The sequence below is a fragment of the Mastigoproctus giganteus genome, chromosome 8, assembly GCF_048544385.1.
Source record: "Mastigoproctus giganteus isolate SK-2022 chromosome 8, ASM4854438v1, whole genome shotgun sequence".
In the NCBI taxonomy this organism is placed as follows: Eukaryota; Metazoa; Arthropoda; class Arachnida; order Uropygi; family Thelyphonidae; genus Mastigoproctus; species Mastigoproctus giganteus.
Window position 1 is genome coordinate 38,790,656 of NC_143582.1, and position 26,881 is coordinate 38,817,536.

Consider the following 26,881-nt stretch of genomic DNA (forward strand, 5'->3'; position numbering starts at 1 on the left):
CCCTTCGATCCCCCTTTGTGAATTGGGGATACATTTGCACATCTCCAGTCCGTAGGAATCTCCCCTGAGTCCAAGGATGCTCTCATAATTATGGCTAAGGGTTTGCTTAGTTGCTTTGCTGCTTCCTTTAATATAACTGGATAGATCCCATCCACCTCAGGTGCTTTTCTTATGGTTAACTTCAACAATTTCTCCTCCTCTTTGCTCTCAGTTATTACAAAATCATTAAGTATCCTGCTACAATTTGATAACCTTCTGCCATTTTCAAACCTTAATAATTCCTCATGTGTGAATGTAGATGCAAAATACTCATTCAGTTTGTTTGCTATCTGAGCAGGATCATCAACAGTCGAACCATCGATGTCAAGTGGACCAATCAGATTCATCCCCTTCCTTTTAGAGTTTATATAAGTAAAGAATCCTTGCTGTTTTTCTTAGCATCTTTTGCCAGGGATTTCTCGTAATCTGCCTTCGCCTGTCTAACCTCCTTTGTGACCTGATTACAGACTAGCTTATATCTGCCATAGGCTTCTGAGTCGCTTGATAATTTATATGCATCCCATGCATTTTCTTCTCTGTTACATGTCTCATTAGTTCATTGGATAACCATTTAGGCCTAAACTTTGAACAATATTTCTTAATAGGTATGAAACTTTTAGTAGCATCCACGATTAATTCCTTGAATGCTTCCCACTTAGAATTTACTTTTGGTAACATCGTCAGTTGATTCCCACTGTAGAGAATTTAAAAACTGTCTGAGACCACTGTACTCACCCTTACGGAAGCAAAAACCCTTTCTTTTACCCCTGATGGTAATTAAATCTTTAAGTAAATCCCACATCAGTACACTGTGATCACTGCCACCTATCTGCAAATTCTTAATACACGAATGATCACTGCTGATAACCAGATCAAGAGTATTACTTTCTATGGTTGCCTCTCAAACATGCTGCTGCAGAAAACAATCATCCAATAAACCCACAAAAGTCTGACTAGTGTGTGAGTGACCAACCCACAAGTTCCAGTCAATATCTGGTAAGTTAAAATCCCCCATTATAAGACATTCCGATTTACCAGCCCACTCTATTTCTCTGTACAATTGTTCATTTGTACTCATTCAAGTCATTAGGCTTATAACACACTCCTACTCTTATTTTTGCTTTCTCAGTGCTTATGTCACACCAAACTGACTGAACGGTGCACTGTTCATCTATATCAACTGGATGCACTTCTGTTGATTTTATGTTTTTCTTAATTAACAGCATAACACCCCCTTTTCTATCCTGTCTATCCTTTCTGTACACATTTTACTCCCCAAATTCCAGGTCGCTATTTATTCTAATAGAAGTTGTGCAAGAATCACCTTTACCTCTGCCTACGGCTACTGTTAAACCATTAGTCCTTGTATCCCCCCAAGCTATCAGTTTTCCGACCCACCTAACACTGCCTCGATAGCATCAGCAAATATTCTTGCACCCTTTCTATTTAAGTGTATCCCATCCCTATAGAAGCATTCTCTCCTGTTAACAAGTACAGTCCAGGCTGAAAAAAATTCTACCCCTTGAGCCTTGCACAATCTTTCCAGGGCCGAATTGATCGACAAGGCTCTCATCATATACTCCCGTCTATCGTGTCTGGGCAGAATTGCAGACACTTTCAAATTCAACCCTAATTCTCGGCTTTTGTTCAACAGTGACCTGTACTTGTTAAGTAATTCTGCCGGTCTCCTACTCCTAATATCATTAGTGCTAACGTGTACAACTATATCACCTTTTGTGCCCTTAAAAGATGATATCCGCTCCAACAACGTCATCAACCTTTGCCCCTGGCAGACATACCCTGGTCCTGTTCCATCTATCCTTTTTACAAAGCATGTTTCCCGTTTCCCTGACAATAGGGAAACGGGAAACATGCTTTCCCTGACAATAGCGGCATCCCCCATTCCTTGGGGGATGCCGCTGTGTTGCGTGATGACCAAGTGCAAGCTCTGGCGTTGATGTGGGCAGCTGAGAGCCTGATGGGCCCCTCAATTTAGATCTTTTGAGGGTATCCACCCTGTCCTTCAAACTCTCATATTGGCCCATAACAACGCTGAGTTGTCGCCTGATTTCCTTACATCGTGCACACACAAAGACATCCCCCATGGCAATATCATGGGGGATGTGTTCTCTACTAGTCCTTTCATTTCCTCTGCATATTTCAATATTCAAGGACTGTTCAAAGAAGGATGATCATAATTTTTTAATTATTTATTTAATTTAATGTATATCCAAATTTTTATGGTCCATTTTGAAATAGTTTTACTTTGATGTAATTTACCTAAAAGTTTGCAGGATGCCAGGTTTGGACCATACGGGGACTGTGATATGCAATTTGAAATTGATGGAAACCAAAAACTTCCTGACAACTAGAGTAATGTGAAGGTACACATTGTTATCATGGAGCATCCAACCACCAGTAGAGGGAGTAGGGCATTTCCAACATATATGTTCTCTCAGGGTCATAAGCACAATCATAATACTGTCCAATAACCTTTGAATGGGGTTGCACAACATACTGGTTGCCATTCCAATTTCAATGCAAGTTATGACTGTAACTTTACCAACAGATTGTACATTAATTTTGCTTTCTTTGGCATTGGAGATACTAGAGACTTCTACAATGAGTTGTCCTATTTGCTCTTTGGATTCTAATGAAGTAGCTATCTTTCATCTGCTGTTATAATCTAGTTTTACTCCAACCATTCTTTTCATCTCCAAACAAATTCTAGTTTTACTCCAACCATTCTTTTCATCTCCAAACAAATTCTAGTTTTACTCCAACCATTCTTTTCATCTCCAAACGAATTTCAACACACATTTTCATTCTGTCATCAGCTCTCTTGGGATTCAACATATCACAGGACATGAGTCATTTTCTATGGAGAATATTGCCCAAAGTTAGCCAAGAATCATTATATTAGAAAGACTCCTCAAAGTCAAGTGGCGATCTTCATTAAGTATAGCAGCAACAGTGTAATGTTTTGATCACTTACTGCAGATGCTGGAATACCTGGACCACTGGCTTTTGTCATTAACCAATGTCCAACTTTAAATTGATTATTATTTTTTAAATTTGTGATAATTCTTTTTTGAACAAGAATTAATTCTTACTTTATTGGTAATTAATACTCTTAGCACTTATTTCAGATTGAGAATTTTGTATCCATTATCTGTTATTTATATCTACCTGCCAAAAAGATAACCTCTCAAAATTCACTATAATACATATTTCAGAAGATTTATAATATGAAACATTGGAAGGCAAAAACATTTGAGAAGGTTACTATGTAGACTGATCTCCTTTCATAGCATAGATATCCAATAACATTATTCCTCTTGCTGAGAGGAAAAATCATCAGTTAATCATGAAGGCAGTGATCCCAACTTGTAAGTAAAGCTCATATAGATGTGTACATGTATATTTGGAGGGAAGCAGAGGAAGAAGTGTCATGCTTTATCTTTCCAGGAATGGTCTCCATAATCTCTTTACTGCATTAAAGAGATTATGCTTTCAGTGCTTGAGTCTGCCATACTTTCATTATGCCTACTGCTCTCCTTCTTAGATAACCATTAAATAGTCTTGTCAGACAATTTTAAGAGCAAATATATAGCAAAATTGACAGTTTGCACCTCTTTAAGGTTATTTTTGAAGTATTTATAATGTGAGAAACAACTTATAATCCATAATCTCTTTACCATGTTAAATGATAAATAAGTATAAAATCCATTTTTGATTTTACTTATTTATCATTTAACATGGTAGCCTCCTGGCTGCAGATCCATTATCATTCACCATCTTTATCATTATCCTACTGTTGCACTAATGTATGTATTTCTTGAGCTATCCTGTTTTCCTCTTTTGGCATCATATGAATGGTTGCAGGTGTATTATTGTAGATAATATATGAAATATTAATTGTGAATTATGGCAACAAGTGAAACACAATGTTACATTTTGTTTGGATCCTTAGTGCTAAGCATATTTAGTGGCCAAGAATCTCAGATAGTGAATGATGTTATATTTGAGTTGAATCTCTCTCTCTCTCTCTTCTGAGAACCTGTTGTTCTCTGTCACACAACAGCTTGAGCATAATTAAGCTTAAAATATCTTACCAAAACCATCCATATCAGATTGGACTTACTCAATTTACTTTCATATAGTAGCAGTAACAAAATCCAGAGGATGATACTGATACTGGAAATCATTCTTCCCTAAAAAAGAGGAACAGAAAACCCACAGAAGATTAAAAAAAATAAATAAGAAGTTCCTGTTTACACTCCAGCATGACACCAGGTTAGAGGAGTTTATAGTAAGGTCATGAATACAATCATTAATTGTATGTAGCAGTCATGTGGACTTGAACCATTGTCCACTCAGAGGGTGTGTGTTACTGCACTCTTGCTCCTGATCACTTGGATATGTTAGGCCTAAACTTATTCAATTATATTATCTACTTAAATCTTTTCTTTTGTCATTTTATAATTGCACATATCTTGGTGCATTTGATTAGAAAGGGCTCAGACTACTTATTAATAATGGGAATATGTTTCAAATTATTTGTTAGTATTTCAGTGCTCTTGTTATGCATAGTACATTCTCTATATTATATATATATACAGTGACGGACAAAAAACTGCATCACCTTAAAAAAAGTAACATTTATAGTGAAACGTATCAGATATTGTTTAATTACAGTCATTTTGTTAGTCACAAAGCAAAGGTATTGCATCAGCCATTTCTATAAATATGGCGTTGGAAGGATATAACATGCTCGTTAATATTCTGTTTTGCGGAGGTGTAAGCATGGCTCCATATGTTCAGTTGACACCAAGAAATAAAGTGTAGCTGTTGCTCTGTCCCAGGAAGGGCTTTCTATGCATGCTATTGCTGATAAAATAGGCTGCCAGCAGTCAACAGTATCCCAGGCGCCGAAATTAAAACGTGAAACCGGTTATGTAACGAGAAGACCTGAATCAGGCTGTAAGAGAGTCACTACACCTTCCCAAGATCTATGTTTGAAAAGGCCATGCCTTTGTAATCACCATGCTAGTGCTCCTGATTTAAAACTGGACTTTGAGATGGCCTCTGGTGTTGAAACAAGTGCACAAACTATCCAAAGAAGAAGCCTTTGTTGACCCAACAAATGAGGAAGAAGCGACTTTCTTGGGCTAAAATGCATGTTTCATGGACAAAAGAGCAATGGGACACCATCATCTTTTCAGACGAATCGAAATTCAACCTGCATGGCTCGGATGGGAAGCGATATGTCAGAAGACAAAAATCGGAGGCATACCATCCTGACTGAATAACACCGACTGTAACACCCACTGATCAGATGGTCTGGGGATGCATAACAAGCAAAGGGGTGGGATGAATTAAGTTTATTAAGAGAACGGTGAATGCAGAAACCTACACTGCTGTCTTGGAGGAGTGCCTGAAACCCATTATTAGGGATCACCACACAGATGTCCAAATCTGCATTTTTCAACAGGATTCAGCACCTTACCACACAGCAAAATTGGTAAGTTTTATGCTATTTAGATTTAATGTTGAGTTTGTCTTCTTGTCTCACAAGGCTTAAAACATACTTACACCAATGTTTTCCCTTGTTTTTCTCCCTTAAGGTACAGTCATACCTCAGAAATTCTGGCATTACAGTATTGGACTGGCCTAGCAACAAGCCACATTTGAACCTATTGAAAATTGTTGGTACATAATGTTGTCTAAAATTGCTCAGAAGAAGCCAACAATTAAGATTCAGCTGCAGGAGAGCATTGTAAGGGTATGGTACCACGAAATTGGGCAACCGTATATCCAGAAGTTGATTAATTCTATGCCAGATCATTGGAAGGCTGTAATTGCAGCTCGAGGAGGAACAACAAAATATTGAGGACTTATATTGCTGATTTACATTAGTATTAATAGTATTACATTACATAATACTATTATGTTAACTTGTCATGTCAGTTTGTATGACATGACAAGTTTACATGTTTACATGTTTGCTTTTTCTTATTTATTTATTTATTTTTATTGTTTTTTACCATTGAAACTCCATAGCCATTTTTAAAAATTTTTTTGAAAACAGCCATAGGTCCATAGCCTTTCAGATTGGGTTCATACTATATGAACTTTTTTCATTGTTTTTATGTCCTGAATCAATCCTGAAAATATGGCCCACATATTATGAAATACCCTCTATATTTATATATAGGTTTATATAGAGGTGGCAAATGAAGTTTAACATTGACAAATGTAAAGTACTACACATGGGAAACAGCAACCCCAGGGCAACGTATCAACTCTGTGGTACTACACTGACAGTGGTAGAGAATGAAAGGGACTTGGGGGTGATTGTGCAGGCAGATATGAAGTTCTCTGAGCAGTGCAGGCGGGCTGCAAGAGTAGCTCATGGAGTATTGTCAATGATATACAGGAATTTTTCCAGCAGGGATAAGGAGGTGATTATTCCATTGTATAAGGCAATGGTCAGGCCACACCTAGAGTACTGTATACAGGTCTGGAGGCCTCATTTCAAGAAGGATGTAGAGCTGCTGGAACGAGTACAGAGAAGGGCAACAAGATTAGTGAATGGAACAAAGGGGTGCTCTTACGAGGAAAGGCTTAAGTTTTGCAAATTACAGTGTCTGGAGACTAGGCACTAGCGAGGTGATCTGATAGAGGTGTATAAAGCCTTGAATGGTTTAAGCATGCTCAATGCTGATGGGATTCTTCCTCTAGCTCAGAAAAATCACCTGAGAGGGCATAAATTCAAATTGAGGAAAGACAGATGTAGGATAGACGTGCGGAAATTTGCCTTTAGCCAGCGGGTGGTTGGTTGGTGGAACAGACTGCCATCCCTTGTGGTGGAGGTTGATAGCCTAAATAAGTTTAAGGCTCAGCTGGACAGGTATTTTGAACGAACAGAGGGATGAAGTGGAAGTGGGTTTTTTTTTTTTTTTTTGGCTGATGCTGCATAAGCTTGCTTTCTTGCATCAAATGCCTCTACTAATGCTAATGCTAATGCTAATATACACTCAGTGATCACCCCATTTGTAATGCACTGCTGTATGCTAGAGATGTGGTAATTTGCATCTGGTTGTGCAAGTCACAATGATAAAGTATCAGTTATGGATTGTAGTAAAGATATCATGAAGCTTCAAAAGGGCATGATTGTAGGAACTAGAGCGTTGGGTGCTTCCATATTGGAAATGGCATGTCTTGTTGGTTGCTCGTGGCTCACTGTGGTTAGGGTGTACAAAGAATGGTGTTAAATGGGTCAAACCACCTCCTGCTGACAGAACCATAAGGGATTATGCAAGGTGGATGTTCGTGGTGAGCAAAAGGTGCAGTGCATTGTATGGACTGAATGGCAGGTTACTGTGTGACAGTTAACATTGCAATGTAATATAGGGAATTGCAAGAACAATATCCCAAATGATGATGCACGGCATGCTCATATGTAGGCTTCCACGGCAGATGACCCAAGAAACACCTCCTCCTCACTGCTGATTGTTGTTTATGGTGAATGCTGTGATGTTGACAACACACTGATTGGACACTGATGTGGACTGGAAATGAGGGTGCTGGTCAGATGAGATACCTGGTGCAACACGCCAATGGACTACTTCATGTGTGGCACAAGCAGCATAAGCCCATGGACTTGTCATGCATGATGTCACTATCCAGGTAGGTGGTTGCTTAATATGGGACATGTTTTGCTAGCATGAATGCTCAGATGGTGCATAGGGCCCTTGGTGCGTATGTACCAGTATTTAACTGGGGAAGTCTACCGGCAGCTCTTAGGAGACTGTGTACCCTGTCATGTTTTCATTTTTTTCCAGACAGAAAAGAGATCTTTCAAGATGATAATGTGTCATGTTATCAGGCCCACACATTCACAGTAGTTCAAAGAACACTGAAGATATCACACATCTTGATTGACCTCCAAATTTTGCCTGACTGCAATTAAATTGAACAGCTGTGGGATGTTTTGGAACGAGAAGTGAGGTGTATTGATATGCAGCCATTGCTTCACATTGCATGTCCATACACCTCACTGCAGATCCCTGCAGACGTCTTCTATGGATGTCTGAAGATGTCCATAGTGGAGCTGTTATCCATACTAACAGTAGCCCAACACAGTATTAAGTAAGTGATCATAATTAAGTGATCACTGAGTGTATATATATGTACACATTGGGGTGTGTGTGTTCACAGGCCACTTTGCACATATGCGGGCTTTAAAACCAGCAGTAATTTGTGGTGGGAGGAATGCCCCCCTCTGCCTGAGATCGGCCAACTACAGCTGAAGAGGTCTTTTAAGAATTCTGCACTCGGTCTCTGATGTGGTTTTAACCCAGCCCTCTTCAAATCAGTGAAACCAGTGACCCTACTATATGGTCTTGGAGGAAAAATATTTAGAGTGAAGTACAGTGTAAATGGAGATGCAGAAGGTAGAGATGTCATTTCTAATCAACATACCATGTGAAAACTAGCTTAGTGTATTTGAACATGGATGGGCATGACTCTAGATTGTGCCATATTTGTAAATTTCTTGGCATTCAGAAGGCCCCCATCTGGAACAGAGTATATAAGTAAATGACAGCTGGCCGTGCCAAAGTTGAATGTTGATCAAAGACTGCATCTTCTGACAAAAAAACATCACTGAACAGTTGGTTTCTCTTCTGGAAAACATATACTCAAAGATTGTATAATGTGTTCAAAGTTGGGTGAACACAAAATAATGGATAGATTTGCTGTAAGTGCATGTAGTGTACCTGTACATAACATTGCAATGACATCATTATTGCAAAATGGCCCACTATACTCTATGCAGAATGTTGGAACAAATGGGCTGTTACCTACAAATGTTTTGTTATGAAAGTAAATGCCCAACAATGGATGCACTGGTCTTATGTTTAAAGCAGTTGGCCTCTGGAGGTGTATAGAAAAAGATTTTCTTGAGTGATGAATCTTTTTATATGCGGTTTTTATGTAAAAACATCTTTGGCGGCACCTACTAAATTTTTCGGACTGAAGTAAAACCAACTGGTAACGAATATGCGAGGCAGAAATTACACAAATGTATCACTTTCTAGATGATGCTAACTTAATCACTAATGTTGATTCTTTAGAGTAAGTAGCAGACGTGAGCATAAGGTGTTACATCGTTCATAATAAATATTTCGGACTGAAGTAAAACTGATTTTTAACAAAAATGCGATTTTCTTTTTCTTTCTTTTCAATTTGAGCTGGTTCCAGTTTTATCACTGTGTGATAAATTGGAAGGAAATGTGTGACTTGTCCTGGATGGGGAACATCACTTGTACAATTAAAGCCTCTTCTGCTGGAAGAATTGAGAAATATTTCTGTCTACCTGTGTAATAGCGATGGTGTACTTATAAACAGCAGAGAAGGCATAATTCAAATAGCAGAAGACTACTATAGAGAATTATACAAGGAGCGAGGGAATGATACCAGCAGTGGGGAAGATGGATTGCAAAGTAGCAACACATACGACATACCCGATATTCTTCCTGATGAGGTAGAACATGCATTGAAGAAAATGAAGAATCGGAAAGCCCCGGGGGAAGATGAAGTTACTGTAGAGTTGTTAAAATTGCTTTCTGAAATTAAAATTACTTTCTGAAAGTGATAAAGCTCAAGAAACCTATAGGGAAACAGAAATCCAAAGAAGAAAAAATTAGTCAAGAAAAACACTGACGGGGAGAAAATTGAGTATACTGAGTTATGCAAAGCCATTAGAAAGAGACTCAGAGAGGACATAAGAAGATTTAACACAAGAAAAGTAGAACAAGCATTAAGGGAAAACACAGGATTTAAATCAGCAGCCATGAGCAGTAATACAGAAAGACAAATGATACTGAAACTGAAGAATAGCGATGGTGTACTTATAAACAGCAGAGAAGGCATAATTCAAATAGCAGAAGACTACTATAGAGAGTTATACAAGGAGCGAGGGAATGATACCAGCAGTGGGGAAGATGGATTGCAAAGTAGCAACACATACGACATACCCGATATCCTTCCTGATGAGGTAGAACATGCATTGAAGAAAATGAAGAATCGGAAAGCCCCGGGGGAAGATGAAGTTACTGTAGAGTTGTTAAAATTGGGAGGAAGAGACATAACACAAAAACTGGCAAGGCTCTTCACAAAGTGCATTAGAAAAGGTGTGATGCCTAAGCAGTGGAATAATGCAATCATAGTTTTGCTGCATAAGAAAGGAGATAAATCAGAAATTGGAAATTATAGACCAATTAGCTTGTTATCCCATATCTACAAGTTGTTCACAAGGGTCATTACTAACAGATTAGAAAGAATACTTGATGAGAATCAACCGAAAGAGCAAGCTGGCTTTAGGACAGGATTCTCAACTATGGACCACCTTCACGTAATATCACAACTAATGGAGAAAGCAAATGAATATAAAACACCATTATGCCTGGCATTTGTGGATTATGAAAAGGCATTTGACTCCATACAGCATAAGCCAATGTTTCGGGCACTGGAAAGACAAGGCATAGATACTCCATATATTATGATTTTGAAGAAAATATGTGAGAGTGCTACATCCTTTATTAGACTAGACAAAGACAGTAGCAAATTTAAAATCGAGAAAGGAGTTCGACAAGGAGACACAATATCTCCAAAGCTGTTTACTGCTGCCCTTGAGGAAGCTTTCAGAAGATTAGACTGGTCGCAGAAAGGAGTCAATGTGAACGGAGAGTACCTAAACCATTTACGATTTGCAGATGACATTGTGGTCATTAGCCACGATCCCAACGAATTAGAGGAAAATCTTAATTAGTTATGCACAGCTAATAAGGATTTTGGACTAAAGATGAATATGGCTAAAACAAAAGTAATGATGAACAAGTATGCCACGGAAAGGGAAATAATGATTGAAGGAGCAGTAATTGAAAAGGTGGAGTCATATACTTATCTGGGACAAGTTATCAGCTGTAATAATGATAAATGGTTGGAAGTCAAGAGAAGAATAAATTTTGGATGGATAGCATTCAGGAAATATAGTCACATACTGAAGAGCAATATCCCAGTTTGTCTGAAACGTAAAATAATGAGTAGTGACAAATGGGCTTGGAGTACTGGGGATCCATAGTTTCAAATACAGATATATACAGGTATACCCAGATATTTATTAACAAAGTACAAATAAAATAAAATATAAGTACAAAAACCAGTAGCTTTCGGAACACGTGTCCCTTTATCAACTGATAAGTTAATATAAAATTTGAATACACTACAAGCAAAGTGTGGCACGTTAATCATGCGTCATTGTTGTAGCACGGATGTGTGCTGCCTTACGCCAGTGATCATCCATCAATAAAACGGTTGTCTCTAGGATGGGATGCAGACGCATGCCTTTCTGGCGATTTAATGCCTTAGGGTTGTTTATTATGTTTAGTGACTCTAGCCATAGCCTGTGGCGAAAGTGTCGCGCGTGGTCCACTATCTCAAAGTCGCGCTTGGGATCAAGATCGTGGTTGGTAGCCCAAAAATGTTCTGCGAGCACGGACTGGTCAGTTTCGGCAAGCCAGATTGCTCTGTCGTGTTCCGTGTTGCCTATGGCTAGAGTCACTAAACATAATAAACAACCCTAAGGCATTAAATCGCCAGAAAGGCATGCGTCTGCATCCCATCCTAGAGACAACCGTTTTATTGATGGATGATCACTGGCGTAAGGCAGCACACGTCCGTGCTACAACAATGACGCATGATTAACGTGCCACACTTTGCTTGTAGTGTATTCAAATTTTATATTAACTTATCAGTTGATAAAGGGACACGTGTTCCGAAAGCTACTGGTTTTTGTACTTATATTTTATTTTATTTGTACTTTGTTAATAAATATCTGGGTATAACTGTATATATCTGTATATCTGTATATGTAAAATAATGAATCAATGTATACTCCCCACCATGACTTATGGAAGTGAAACTTGGGCACTCACCAAAAGAATGGAAGAGAAGCTAAGAACTACACAGCGAAGAATGGAACGAATTATATTGGGAATCAGACTGTAAGATAAGAAGAGAAACACATGGATTAGGCAGCAAACTCAAGTAAAGGACATTCTTATCAAAACTAAAGAACTAAAATGGTCTTGGGCAGGACACATAGCTCGAAGACATGATTTTAGCATTTAGCATTAGTAGAGGCATTTGATGCAAGAAAGCAAGCTTATGCAGCATCAGCCAAAAAAAAAGAAAAAAAAAAAAAACCCACTTCCACTTCACCCCTCTGTTCGTTCAAAATACCTGTCCAGCTGAGCCTTAAACTTATTTAGGCTATCAACCTCCACCACAAGGGATGGAAGTCTGTTCCACCAACCAACCACCCGCTGGCTAAAGGCAAATTTCCGCACGTCTATCCTACATCTGTCTTTCCTCAATTTGAATTTATGCCCTCTCAGGTGATTTTTCTGAGCTAGAGGAAGAATCCCATCAGCATTGAGCATGCTTAAACCATTCAAGGCTTTATACACCTCTATCAGATCACCTCTCTGGTGCCTAGTCTCCAGACACTGTAATTTGCAAAACTTAAGCCTTTCTTCGTAAGAGCACCCCTTTGTTCCATTCACTAATCTTGTTGCCCTTCTCTGTACTCGTTCCAGCAGCTCTACATCCTTCTTGAAATGAGGCCTCCAGACCTGTATACAGTACTCTAGGTGTGACCTGACCATCGCCTTATACAATGGAATAATCACCTCCTTATCCCTGCTGGAAAAATTCCTGCATATCATTGACAATACTCCATAAGCTACTCTTGCAGCCCATCTGCACTGCTCAGAGAACTTCATATCTGCCTGCACAACCACCCCCAAGTCCCTTTCATTCTCTACCACTGTCAGTGTAGTACCACAGAGTTGATACGTTGCTCTGGGGTTGCTGTTTCCCATGTGTAGTACTTTACATTTGTCAATGTTAAACTTCATTTGCCACCTCTCAGCCCATCTGCTCAACCTTTCCAGATCCTGTTGCAGCAGCATAGTGTCAGTAGTGTCCTTGACAACCCTGCCAACCTTTGTATTGTCTGCAAACTTGGACATTAAGCTTGATATACCATCATCAATATCATTTATAAATGCAGAAAACAATAATGGACCCAACACTGAGCCCTGAGGGACTCCACTAATAACATTAGTCCACGATGAGCAGTGTCCATTGATTACCATTCTCTGTCTTCTCCCCCTCAACCACCCCTTTATCCATAGCAGCAATTTGCCTCCAATGTCACACTGCTCCAATTTGTGTAGCAGTCTTCCATGTGCAACAGTATCAAAAGCCTTTCTAAGATCCAAGTATATAATATCAAAGTTATTCCCTGCATCCAGTTCTTTTGTGACTGCATCATAGTATCCAATCAAGTTGGTCAGGCAAGACTTCCCCTTAACAAAACCATGCTGTGTCCGAGCTATAACTGAAGTCTTGTCTAAATGATCCTGCAGTGCTTCTTTAACCAGTGCCTCCATTAATTTTCCTGGAACAGAAGTTAAGCTCAGAGGTCTATAATTACTTGTGTCAGCCTTTGATCCTCCTTTGTGAATTGGGGTCACATTTGCACATTTCCAGTCTATGGGTACCTCCCCTGAGTCCAAGGAAGCTCTCATAATTATGGCTAAGGGTTTGCTTACTTCCTTTGCTGCCTCCTTTAATATAACTGGATAGATCCCATCCACCCCGGGTGCCTTTCTTGTGTTTATCTTCAACAGTTTCTCCTCCACTTTACTCCCAGTTATTTCAAGATTCTGTAGCTTACTGCTAGAGTTGAATACACCTCTGGCATTCCCCTTGCTGAATAACTCCTCATGTGTGAATGTCGATGCAAAATATTCATTTAGTTTGTTAGCTACCTGAGCAGGATCATCAACAGTTGACCCATCAATATCAAGTGGACCAATCTGCTTCATCCCCTTCCTTCTGAAGTTTACATAAGTAAAGAACTCTTTGCTGTTTTTCTTTGCATCCCTTGCCAAGGATTTCTCGTAATCTGCCTTCGCCTGCCTAACCTCCTTTGTAACTTGGTTGCATATCAACTTGTATCTATCATAGGCTTCTGTGTCATGTGTTAATTTGTAAGTATCCCATGCATTTTTCTTCTCTGCCATATGCTTCATTAGTTCATCTGACATCCATTTTGGCCTAAATCTTGAACAATATTTCTTAGTTGGTATGTAAAGCCTAGTAGCTTCCAAGATAAGTTCTTTGAATGCTTCCCATTTTGAATTTGCTGTTGGTAACATCATCAGTTGGTCCCACTGTATAGAATTTAAATACTGTCTCAGTCCATCGTAGTCGCCTTTACGGAAGCAATAACCCTTCCCTTTACCCCTAATGGTAGTTACCTCTTTGAGTAAATCCCACTTCAGCACACTGTGATCACTGCCACCTAGTGGTTCATTTATCTGCAGATTCTTAATGCATGAAGAATCACTGCTGATAATCAAATCAAGAGTATTACTCCCTCTAGTTGCCTCCCGAACATGCTGATGTAGAAAACAATCATCCAATAAATCCACAAAAGTCCTGCTAGTGCGTGGGTAACCAGCCCCCAAATTCCAGTCAATATCTGGGAAATTAAAATCTCCCATTATAAGACTCTCTGATTTACTGGCCCACTATTTCCCTGTACAGTTCCTTATTATACTCATCAGAGTCATTAGGCCTATAGCACACTCCTACTCTCAATTTTGATCTCCCAATGCTTATGTCACACCAAACTGACTCAACACTGCACTGTCCAGCGATGTCGACTGGCTTCACTTCCTTGGATTTTATGTGTTTCTTAACTAATAGCATAACCCCTCCCCCCTTCCTATTCTGTCTATCCTTTCTGTAGACGTTGTACTCCCCAAATTGCAGTTCTGCATCCCTTATATCTGTGTGACACCACGTCTCTGATATCCCAACAATATCTGCCTTTGATGTTTTGAGCAATACCTCAAATTCATCAAATTTATTTACTAAACTCCTAGCATTGGTGTACGCACAAGTATACCTGCACCTGTTTCTATTCTTAGCTACCCTAACACAACCCATGTGTTTACTTTTACCGCAATGGCTCCCAGCAGTCTCTGAAATACCATGCATCTTGTTTTTCAGGCTTCTGCTCATTCTAATAGAAGCAGTGCAAGAATCTCTTTCACCTCTGCCAGTGGCTACTGTCAATCTATTGGTCTTTGTCTCCCCCCAAGCTAGCAGTTTTCCGACCCACCTAACACTGCCTCGATAGCATCAGCAAATATTCTTGCACCCTTTCTATTTAAGTGTATCCCATCCCTGTAGAAGCAATCTCTCCTGTTAACAAGTACAGTACAGGCTGAAAAAAATTCTACCCCTTGAGCCTTGCACAATCTTTCCAGGGCCGAATTGATCGACAAGGCTCTCATCATATACTCCCTCCTATCGTGTCTGGGCAGAATTGCAGACACTTTCAAATTCAACCCTAATTCTCGGCTTTTGTTCAGCAGTGACCTGTACTTGTTAAGTAATTCTGCCAGTCTCCTACTCTTAATATTATTAGTGCCAACGTGTACAACTATATCACCTTTTGTGCCCTTAAAAGATGATATTCGCTCTACAACGTCAGATGGAATGATGACAGATGGACTAAGAAAATAACAGAATGGTACCCAAGAGGAGCTAGAAGAAAACCTGGAAGACAAAGGCAGAGATGGATAGATGAAATTCATGAGTTTTCGAGTAGTAAATGGATGGCCAGTGCTCAAAACAGAAGGAACTGGAAAGTTGCTGGAGAGGCCTTCATCCTGCAGTGGATTGAAAATGGCTGATGATGATGATGATGTGTGAATTGGTAGAAAATGTTCCACAATAAATATGTACAGGTGTACAAACTGAATATAGGCTCCTACGGCCGTTACATAAGTACAGATCAAAGATGCACCTATGTCACATTAAGAAATTAAATTGTTTCATCTCTTAGTATCCCAGTTCCTTTTGGTAATATTGTATATATTTAATTACATATAAATATTAAATATGTTATTTATTATTTCCTTTCTTAGCTTTTCCTGAGAACTAGCTTATTTGAAAACAGTGAGTGGGAAATAGAAATTTGGATAAAGAAGCTAAAAAGTCACTTGGAAAAGGAACGATGGGCTAATATATCACTTTTGCATTTCTCTCTTACCGCTCTGCTTAATAAACCACATATTTATACCGATGCCATCCTTGAGGCCACACTTGAAGCTTGTATAGATGATGAAGATCAAAAGAAATTTACCTCAGGCTTTACTTTATCATGTATGTATTATTTTAAGATCACTCAAATAATAAATGGGTGGACTTATTTAGTGAGAATCCCAGTGCTAATTATTTTGTTTTGGAGTTTTATTAATAAGAAATTTTAACAAGAAACTGAACTACATTTCCAAAGTGCTTTAAATAATTCCTTATTTTAAGTGAAAGTAGATAATTTTTTTTATTTTCTAATTAATTGTAAACAGCTATTATTTGTTAAAAATAAATAATACTAATTATACATTTAAAATATGTGTAAATTTAGTTTCTCATACATTGCAACTTTAAAATCTTTAAATCTTTAAATTTTTTTTAAATCTTTAAAATTTTAGTAAAAATCCTTTATTTTTTAATTAGCGTCTGTTTACAGTGCTAACATAAGAGATGGCATCCTTGACACAGGATTAGTGTTATTATTAAAAACGTAATAGAATATACTGAGAAAGATAAGTCTTACTTGAATGATAATAAAGGTTATGCGGTTATATTTCTTTCAACACAGAATTTAAATTATTTAAAAATCATATGTATTTCTGCCTTTAATTTTCATCTGGACCATCAATGACAGTGTTCCTGGTGGAAAAATTGGTGTGATGTGATGCGACATGTTCATTTTATTCAAACTAGTAGCATTTGGCCTCTTTTGTTGGAATGATATTGTGTCCCATTATGTATTTTTTATGGAAGTTATATCCCATAAATACATTTTTGAGATAATATTTGTTTATAATACTGACAATGATGATGATGAAGTAATACAAAGAAACATGATTAACATGAATAAATTTGCCATATACAGTGAAACTTCCCTTTAACAGACAGCCATGGGGAACAAAAATGTGCCCGTTAGAGAGAAGTGTCCGCTAACAAGGAGTCTGAGGGAGGAAAAAAAAAAAAAAGAAAGAAAGAAAAATCGTTAAATGTTTAATGTGAAATTAAATTATATACAGATTTTGCACAATATTTTTGTAAATAATATACAATTGTGCTATGCATATTACGACTTTATCTTAAGAAAAATGCATACAGTAATCACTTATTTTCTTCTGCACCTTCTTCCGGCTGATAATTTTGTTTTCAACATTTGTTTTGAGTGAAGAAACCATCGAAAGTCCTTCAGTATCTTCTTCAGCGGCGAAAAACATTTTTAAATGATTGATTTGTATGAGCGCTTCTATTTTCAATGGTGGTTTGTCGTTAATATGTTCTTCGATAGAATGACCTCCTTCCATTTCTTCATCCTCATGAGGAACTTCTTGAAATATATCGATGATAATGTCATTGATGTCTAGAGCACCATCTTCTGTAGTGAGGTTCGAGTCTATATCTTTGTAGCCAGGGTCACTTGTAGCGGAAGTATCGTACATTATCAATAGATGTTGAAGTTCTTGTTCTTCTTGGTACTCCACATTGCTGTTCACAACTTCAATTTTTGCGTTTGAGAAGCCAGACTTTACAAAACAGTTCATGACAGTTTGTTTTCTAATTGCGTTTACTGAAGAGGAAATCCATTGAATCGCATCTAGGATGCTGATTTTCTTTGCAAGGTCACTCACACATGTTACATCGTTCATGTTTGCAATGAGATGTCTTAAAACTCGTTTTCTGTAGTGAAGTTTAAAATTTTTTATTATCCCTTGATCCAAGGGCTGACACTCTGCAGATGTGTTTGGTGGCAGAAAAATGATTTGAATGTTAGACAATTCAGTGTGCGGGTGAGATGCAGCATTATCCATGAAAAGAATAATTTTTCTGTTTTGACGAATCATGTTTTGGTTAAAGTGACTTATCCATTCGCTCATGATATCTCATGTCATCCACGCTTTTTTATTAGACTTCCAGTCAACATTCAAAAGATTCAACTTTATGCCCTTGAAACAATGAGGATTTTGTGGTTTTCCTATAACAAGAGGTTGTTCAAAGTCTCCCAGCATATTTGTACACAATAGTACAGTCAAGCGTTCCTTAGAAATTTTTCTGCCCTGGCACTTTTCGTTTTTTAAACTCATTGTTTTTTCAGGAAGAGCTTTAAAAAACAACCCTGTCTCGTCACAGTTGTAAATATCTTTAGCTTCAAAATCACAACTCTGTTACAACCCCAGTATCAACAGATCCACCTTCACCACTTACGGTTTTCCAAGAAATTTTATGCCGAGTTTTGAACTTTTTTTGTCTAGCCATCCCACAGAAGCTTTGAACTCATTTACTCCCATAGATTTCGCAACCTCCAAAGCCTTTACGCTAATAATAGGCCAATTAATGGGAATTTTTTTAGCACGTTCGCGACAAAACCACTCATACGTAACCTTGTCAATTTGAAGTCCAGCAGTTTTCGGGAATGATTTTTGAACCTGATCATTTCCGTGTTGCCAAAATTGTTTGAGCAGTTCATTTTTTTTCTTTAGGATGTCGCTTACCTGCGTCATCCCGATTTTGAATTTTGCAGCGAGATTGCGAACACTATTTTTTTGTCAATTATACGCATTAACGAGTTCGACTTTATCTTTTAAAGTTAAATGTTTACAAGAAGACATTGTGCACTTCACACGACACTGAATAAAACTGAAAACTGAAACTGAAAAGACGAAAGGCCGACCATATTCCTGCCCCTGCACACACACCGAATTCATCAGAAGTTTTACACGTGCCTTAAAGTTCTTGAAAAAGGGTTTAGAACCTTGATAAAATTCAGAGAATCGGAAATAGAAAATAAACACACGATTGAGGCAATACGTGGAAGAAATGTTCCTAGAAAAAGGGCCGTAAGCTCGCCCGCTGTCCGTTATGGGGAGATCAAATTAAGTGCTAATCTAAACAAAACAGTGCAGATTGCCTGTCCGCGTCCATTACAGAGAATGTCCGCTAGACAGAAGCTGCAAACACGTTAAAACCAATAGAGGTGAGTTGGGGAATTTGAAAATGTCCATTGTAGAGAGATGTCCGTTAACGAGAGGTGTCCATTAGGAGAAGTTTCATTGTAGATATTAAAAATTTACAGCTTAATTTTTCAACAAAGCTAATTTTATATGCCATCATGTACCCTGAAAGGATATTGTACTTCTTGGAATTTGTGATATCCTTTTAGGGGGTAATTATCTGAGAATTGTCTGATAGGTTCTCATTGGTTTAAAAGATATTAGTAACAGTAGTCGACTTGGAGATAATGGTTTTTATCTCTAACATGAATATAAGTTGAAGTCTGGATAATTGACTTTAAGCTGCCATGTTTTTTTTTTTTTTTTTGTGTTAGTTGTTGGTGCATCAACTTCTGTGGCCATAATGCACCTCCCAAGGTTTTTGCATTTTACTCTGATCCAAGCCCGAGGTGGGATTCAAACCTATGACCTTTGGGTTGCCAGGCAGGCACTTTACCCACCTGGCTAGCCCGGTCGGCTTAAACTGCCGTCATTGAAGAACTAATGCCTTCAAGGGTGCCAGTTGAATGTAGAAATGTGTACAATTTTGAAACTGCCCAAAAAAAGAAATTCTGTAATGCCTTAATGAAAGAAATATGATTTAATTGTAGTAGAACTAAAAAAGTTAATTTGAATGGAACAAAATTGAGGGAATGCAATTCAAAGTAAAATGGTGAAAAAATGTTAAAAAAGACATGAAAGAGATATGGCATAGTTAAAATATGTGTGAAAAAGCATGACATCATAAAATAAGAATAAGACAAAACTTGAACAGATAAATTCCTAATAAATCTCAATGGATAACAATATAATAAATAAAAGCAAAGGCTCTGCTATTCTGTTTAACAAATTTTGTGATTATGTATTATATCTTTCATTTACTTTTTAATATAATGGTAAAAATAATGGTCTAAAATATATGTGATAGTGTATAAAGTGTAAAGAAGTATTTTGTATAAAAATGTTTTCATAATTAGATGTCAATGTTAGCCAATTGTAAAGGTGCTAGAGAAGTTTTTTCTTGAATTTGAATGGAACAGAATTATACAGAATAGATTTTCTGAGTCCTGAACCTTAATCCTGTGCATTTACTATTAGTATCAGCCAAAAACAAATAATAAATAAAATCGCATTCCCTCTAGTTTCACAAGGTATCTTGCTGTCTCATCATGCATAGGATGGTAGATTTTTCCTAGAGGCTAGTTATTCTCTAAAATTTCCCTATATCCAATCTACTTTTTTAAAAAAAAAAAGTATATATATTCTGCTAAATGGTTCGGTCACTGAAACGGAATTTCTGAACAGCAACTTGAACTCTGTGTTATTTGCAGAATCTCATTGTTGGAATTGTAAAATGTTTTCTTTTTTAATGAGCTGTAAAAGTTAGAAAAAATCATGAGCACTGTCCCATACAAAAATGTTTTTATGTTAGTATAGTGGTTTTCCTGACTGTCACTCGTTTGGAAAGTCTGGGTTCAAATCTCATTGGAGTCCACTTGGGACTGTAGTTAGCTACTCAGGCTAAATATAGGGTTTCTCTTGCAGGTATTCTGGGTTTTGAAGGATGTAAACCCAGCATACTCCACACTAACCCTAGATGTAATAAACACCTTTGGGGGTGGGAGGGGAATAAGAGTTCATCCTGAATGAAGTGATGCATTAATGAAATCATGCATTATTTCAATCTGCCATCTGTTTCAAACTTTTCTGTTTACAGAAAAGTTTGAAACATATGGCAGATGATGATTTTAGTTTGCACTAAAACACATAATGATGATGATTTTAATTTGCACTAAAATCATCATCATTACCTTCTGAACTACTGTTATCCAATAAATTGGAATTATATGTTAATCCAAAACATGATTCAATAAGAGACATTTTGATTTCTGAACTGTTGTTATATGCTAATGCTTGTTACAAAAATCTGTGCAATGTAAAAGTATCTACAATACCTACTCTCAGAAGAAATGCTAAAAAATGTTATTTGTTTCTTATATTTGATAATAATAAAATGGCAAAAGGTAAAAAACATCCAAATGCCAGCCAAAGAAATAGTTACCTGTGCATTCACACAAAAAGTAATGCATCACCAGTTTATCACCAGTCAGTTCTTGAAAGGTTCCCTTTTGGATCTGTATCATTAATGTGTAAATTTTTCTCACAAATTTGTTAATATTGAATTGATGAAAATAAAGCCATCTAGTGTACAGTAGCCAGATGATGATTATAGCATATAGATTATAGCCAACCTTGGGCAGAAGCAGGGTTTCACATGATTTATTCTATTATAATTTGATAAAGTATAGTTAAGTCTGTGTTCTTGTTTTTTGTAGCGTTTTTAAATCCAGATGTCTCTGACAACAAAGAAGATCATATTACATCTGATGAAAAGATTCAAAACCTTGCTGAACAGAAGTAAGTTTGCAGTCATCATTTAGAATCTAGTATATTTCTGTTACCAAATCATTTAATTATTAAAACAAAAATGTGCACATCTGCATTTCATATTTCCTTCTATGTAAAAAACTGTGAAATTGATGTAATTGTTGTGTTGCAAAATTACGGACTGATAGATTAAAAAAAAAACTTTTAAAGAATTATTCTTAATTCAGGCAACCTTTATTCAACTGTACTTAGCATGCCTACCTGCTATGATACAAAAACATTGGATAAGTCTTCCATTCAAAACTTTTTATAAAGAGGTATCATTCTGTTATATGAAAGAAAAATTAGAATTAAGTTTTTTTTTTTTTTTTTTTCCAAACTGCAGAATATATGGCTCCAATATGCATGGTTCCCAGACTTTTGGGACACCCTGTATATTGATGATTTTCTACATTTGAACTGTTGGGGCATCTATAACTTTGACTGAAGTTTATAAAAAGAACAGAAAATAGAGACAGTGGGTAGCTTAAGAAAAGTTTATTGCTATTATTTATATAATAATAGCAATAAATTTTTATTGCTATTGTTTATATTTAAATAATAGCAATAAATTTGTTATTATATAAATAATAGCAATAAGTTTAACCGTCATATTAACAAAATCATTTTTCACCCATTATAATAAAAAAAATAATTATATTTTGGACATCAATTGTTAATTTGGGTGGGAGATTCAGGTACTTTTCAGAGTAAGGTATATACATATATTTGTATGAGGGTCATTCAAAAGGTTGTTTACCTTGGTAATAAAGAAAGAGCATATGCTAATTTTTTCCCCTCAATATATGTGTGTGTGTGTGTGTGTATATATATATATATCACCTTGGGTTCAAGACATCCTCCATTCTGAGGGCAAAGAGTAAATGCTCTCAGTAAATGCCATTTACTGCTTCCTCAAGATCATCATCACTTGAAAATGAATGCCTGTTCAGGTATTTTATCAGATTTCTGAAATAATCACTGGGGTTCAGGTCCGGACTGTAGGAAGGGTGGTTTAATTCCTGAAATCTGCAGTCTCTCAGAGCAGCAGTTGCTTTATGGGACATGTACAGGAGCATTGTCATGAAGAAGCATGGCACCTCTCATCAGTTCCCTCTTTTCTGTTCCTTTATGGCACCTCTTAAATTTTTGAGAGGGGCCATAAAGCAGCATAGGCATTTCCAGTTATCATTTTCTTACGTGGCATGTAGTCTATCAAAAGAACTTCCACATCCAAAAAAATGGTGGCTGGTTGAGTCTTGAATTCTTTGGGTGGGTGGACCCATGGTATTTCCATTGCATGAGTTCCTGTTTTGTTTCTGATTCCCAACAATGAATCCACAGTTTATCACTAGTTATAGTTCTTGAAAGGATCCCTTTTGGATCTGTATCATTAATGTGTAAATTTTTCTCACAAATTTGTTATATCATCGATAAAACTCCATGAGCTTTTCTAGCACCTTGTCTGTGTTTCTCAGAGAACTTCTGGTTAGATTGTGTTGTTACTTCTATTCGCGACTATCTTGAGTTTGGTTTTTCCTAAGTGATTTGTTATTCTGGGATTACTGTTGCCCAAATGCAGTACCTCTTCCACCTGATGTTGTGGAAGTGGGTAGTCTAAATAAATTTAAGGAGGAACTAGATAAACTATTAGAGGATGTTTGAACAGATAATGTGTGAAGATTTTTTTTTTTTTTTTTTTTTAGTGCTGATGCTATATAAGCTTGCTTCTTTGCATCATTTGCTACTACTATTACCTTGCATTTATCAGTTTAACCCTCAATTGTTATTTTCTAACCTCTCTTCCTAGTTTATCTCAATCTTCTTTAAGTTGCATAGCCTGATTAATATCATTAACCACCCTACCCACTTTTACATCATCAGCAAACTTAGATATTGAAACTTTAAACACCTGCGTGAGTATCATTAATAAATATTAAAAATGGTAAAGCACACAACATTAAAATGTTTGGTTCCACCACTCCTCTTAACATTGGTCCTTGAAAAGCAATGGCCATTTATAACTGATCTCTGTATTATACCACTTAACCATCTCTTCATTCATAGTAATAATTTGGCCCCAGTGCCACATCGCTCCAATGTATACAGTAGTTGTTTGCAGAACAATATTTAAGGCACGGGTGAACAACTGCAGCATTAGCATTAGTAGAGGCATATGATGCAAGAAAGCGGGCTTATATAGCATCAACCAAAAAAAAAAAAAAAAAACTTCTCATTTCACCCATCCATTCACTCCAAATGTTTGTCTAGTTCTGTCTTGAATTTATTTAAGCTGTCAACGTCCACAATGACAGATGAAAGTTTGTTTCAGCAATCAACCACCCCACTGACTAAAGGCAAGTCACACATCTGTTCTACAACTGCCTTTCCTCAATTTGAATTTATGTCCCCTCAGGTGGTTAAATTGGGCAAGCGGAAGTATCCCATCAGCATTGCGCTTGCTCAAACCATTCAAGGCCTTATACTTACCTCAACCAGATCACCTTGAAAGTGCCTAGTCTCCAGATGCTGCAATTTGCAGAACTTAAGCCTTTCTTTGTAAGAGCAAGCCTTTGTTCCCCTCACCATTCTCGTTTTCCTTCTCTGTACTCGTTCCAGCAACTCTACAGCCTTCCTAAAATGAGGCCTCTAGACCTGTATACAGTACTCAAGGTGTGGCCTGACCATTGCCTTATACAAGGGGAAAATCACCTCCTTATCCCTGCTAGAAAAATTCCTGTATATCTTTGACAACACACTATGAGCTACTCTTGCAGACTGTCTGCACACTTAGACATTAAGCCTGATTTACCTTCATCAGTATCATTAATAGATAAAGAAAACAACAATGGGCCCAACACTGAACCCTAGGGGACTCCACTAAATAACATTAGCCTACAAAGAGCAGCATGCATGCCACTTGTGGCATGAGCAGCTGTTGTTAGTGGAATGCCTCACAATGTGAAAAAAATTTTTAAAAGTTATACTACTGATTTCAAAAATCAGAAATGACACTAAACAGATACAGTTTAAATTTTACTCTTATTGCTAGATATTATGATCCATGTTTCAATGTGATGGGAGCCTGCAGTTCATTTTACTCCTTTTTAGCAGTAATTTAAAGCAGTTAAGAAAGGGCACTAATGAGCTCCTGATGACATTGATTCTGTAAGGGTGAACATTTATTCATTAACCTACATTAAACTTATTTTCTAAACATATAATTATTTTTATTATAAGTGCCAAGCTGCCTTTTCATATTAAAAGCATTTGGTGCTTTCAGGTGTAGAAAAGTGGTAGAGAGAGAGAGAGAGAGAGAGAGAGAGAGAGAGAGAGAGAGAGAGAGAGAGAGAGAGAGAGAGTATTGATTCTGGTATCTTCTGTATCTGTCCTTAGGTGGCATGCAGTGCATTTCCAACATATAATATGTGATATGCTGCAGGAAAAGGTTGACCACCCCTAATATAAAGCTTTACTGAATTCTAAGCATATGATATCAAAATTATTCTTTATATCCAATTTCTTTATGATGACCTCATAGTAGCTAATCAGATTAGTCAAGCATGATCTTGCATTCTTTAACAATTGACTCCATTATTTTTCCTGGCACAGGAGTGCACTCTGTTATTTTCTCTGTTGCACAAAAGTCAAATTTATGGGTCAGATTGCATTTCATCTGCAATTATCCACTTCACTCTTTGAACCAACTTTATGAATAGGAGTGATATTTTCATGCTCCAAACTGCAGGGATTCATACTCTCATTATCATAGCTTAAGGCTCGATTATCTTTTTTGCTACTGCTTTTAATATAATTGGATAGATTCTATCAGTCCTAGGTGCCTTGTTCATTTTTAGCTGTATCGTTTTCTCTTCCAGTTTCCTTTCAGTAATCATAAATTAATTTAACTCCCACATCAGTATCAGATAAACGTCTGCTATTCTCATGTATAAAAACTTCTTTCAGAGTATATGCAAAATATTTATTCAGTTTGTCAGCAACCTGTACTGGATCATCAATAGTTAATGCCATTCATATCGAATGGATCAATCAGGGAATGACTAATGCGAATCATCCCTTTCCTTGTACTACTAACATAAGCAAAGAATTCCTTGCTACTTTTCTTTGCAATATGCCAATATTTCTCATAATTACATTGCATGCCTAATCCTCCTTCTCATTGAGTAACTTGCATGCAGACAGATTTGTGGTTACAATAGGATTCTGTCTCCAATGACAGCTTATAATAATCCCATTCATTTTTATATTCTGCCACCGAACTAATCAGTTTATCTGACATCCATTTTGATCTAAACCTTCAACGTCTCTTTGGTATGAAAGAGCTTAGTAGCTGTAGTTATTGCCTTCATGAACACTTCTCATTTGGTAATTACATTTTTTTACATCAGTTGCCGCACTGAAAAGAATTTAAAAAATGTCTAAGCCCATTATAATAATCTTTGCAGAAACAACAGCCCTTCCCTTTACCCTTAATAGTAGGGTTTTTTTATTTATTTATTTTTTAATTATAAATTAACAATGGGCAGAGCCAAATTAAAATATGGTCAAATGGAGGGATTATGCTAAAATTGGCTGAGATCAGGGATATAATGTGGTTGATTCTTATCTTGCTATCTCAAAGGAGAGAACTGTCTTTTAAAATAATGGAGTTCTGTGTTTTGAATTTACATTTGTAAAAAGCATATATGTGGAATAGTAATCATATACTTTGTGTACAGTGAAACAATTTGCATTTTGGTATTTTTTATGATTTAGGCAGCCAATTAGTCCTTTGGTGCCTGCAGCTCTTGATGTATTAAGTGGAAATGTTGAACTTCAGAAAGGTATGTACAAAATGTCTATTTTTTCAGTGTAGTTTTAATAAAATATTCATGATGAGATTTTTATAATCTTTCTTGATTACAAAACACTGTTCTATGTACTTAAATTAGCTGTAAGTATATATTTTTGATGTAATAGTTTAATTTTTTATAAAAGATTTTACTGAAAATTTTATTAAAAATTAAGTTATCAACATTTTACAAAATTTTAAAGGCATGTTGGGAATGTTTTTTATAAAGACTAGTATAAATATTTAGCCTTTTCATTGTAAATATCAATTTACATTTTAAAAGATTAAAGGATATTAAGCTCTCACATATACATAATTGATATTTCCTAATATATAT

The 26,881-nt window shown here is 36.8% G+C and overlaps 1 protein-coding gene across 1 annotated transcript in view; it reads left to right on the top strand.

The window, feature by feature from the left end:
• Positions 1–26,881, top strand: part of LOC150081467 (nucleolar pre-ribosomal-associated protein 1) — a 190,655-nt gene that overhangs the window by 86,369 nt on the left and 77,405 nt on the right. The window contains exons 12-14 of the mRNA XM_090380212.1: positions 16,116–16,353; positions 21,602–21,683; positions 26,469–26,536. Coding sequence (XP_090236338.1) covers positions 16,116–16,353; positions 21,602–21,683; positions 26,469–26,536 — 388 coding nt within the window. The remainder of the gene's footprint in view (positions 1–16,115; positions 16,354–21,601; positions 21,684–26,468; positions 26,537–26,881) is intronic.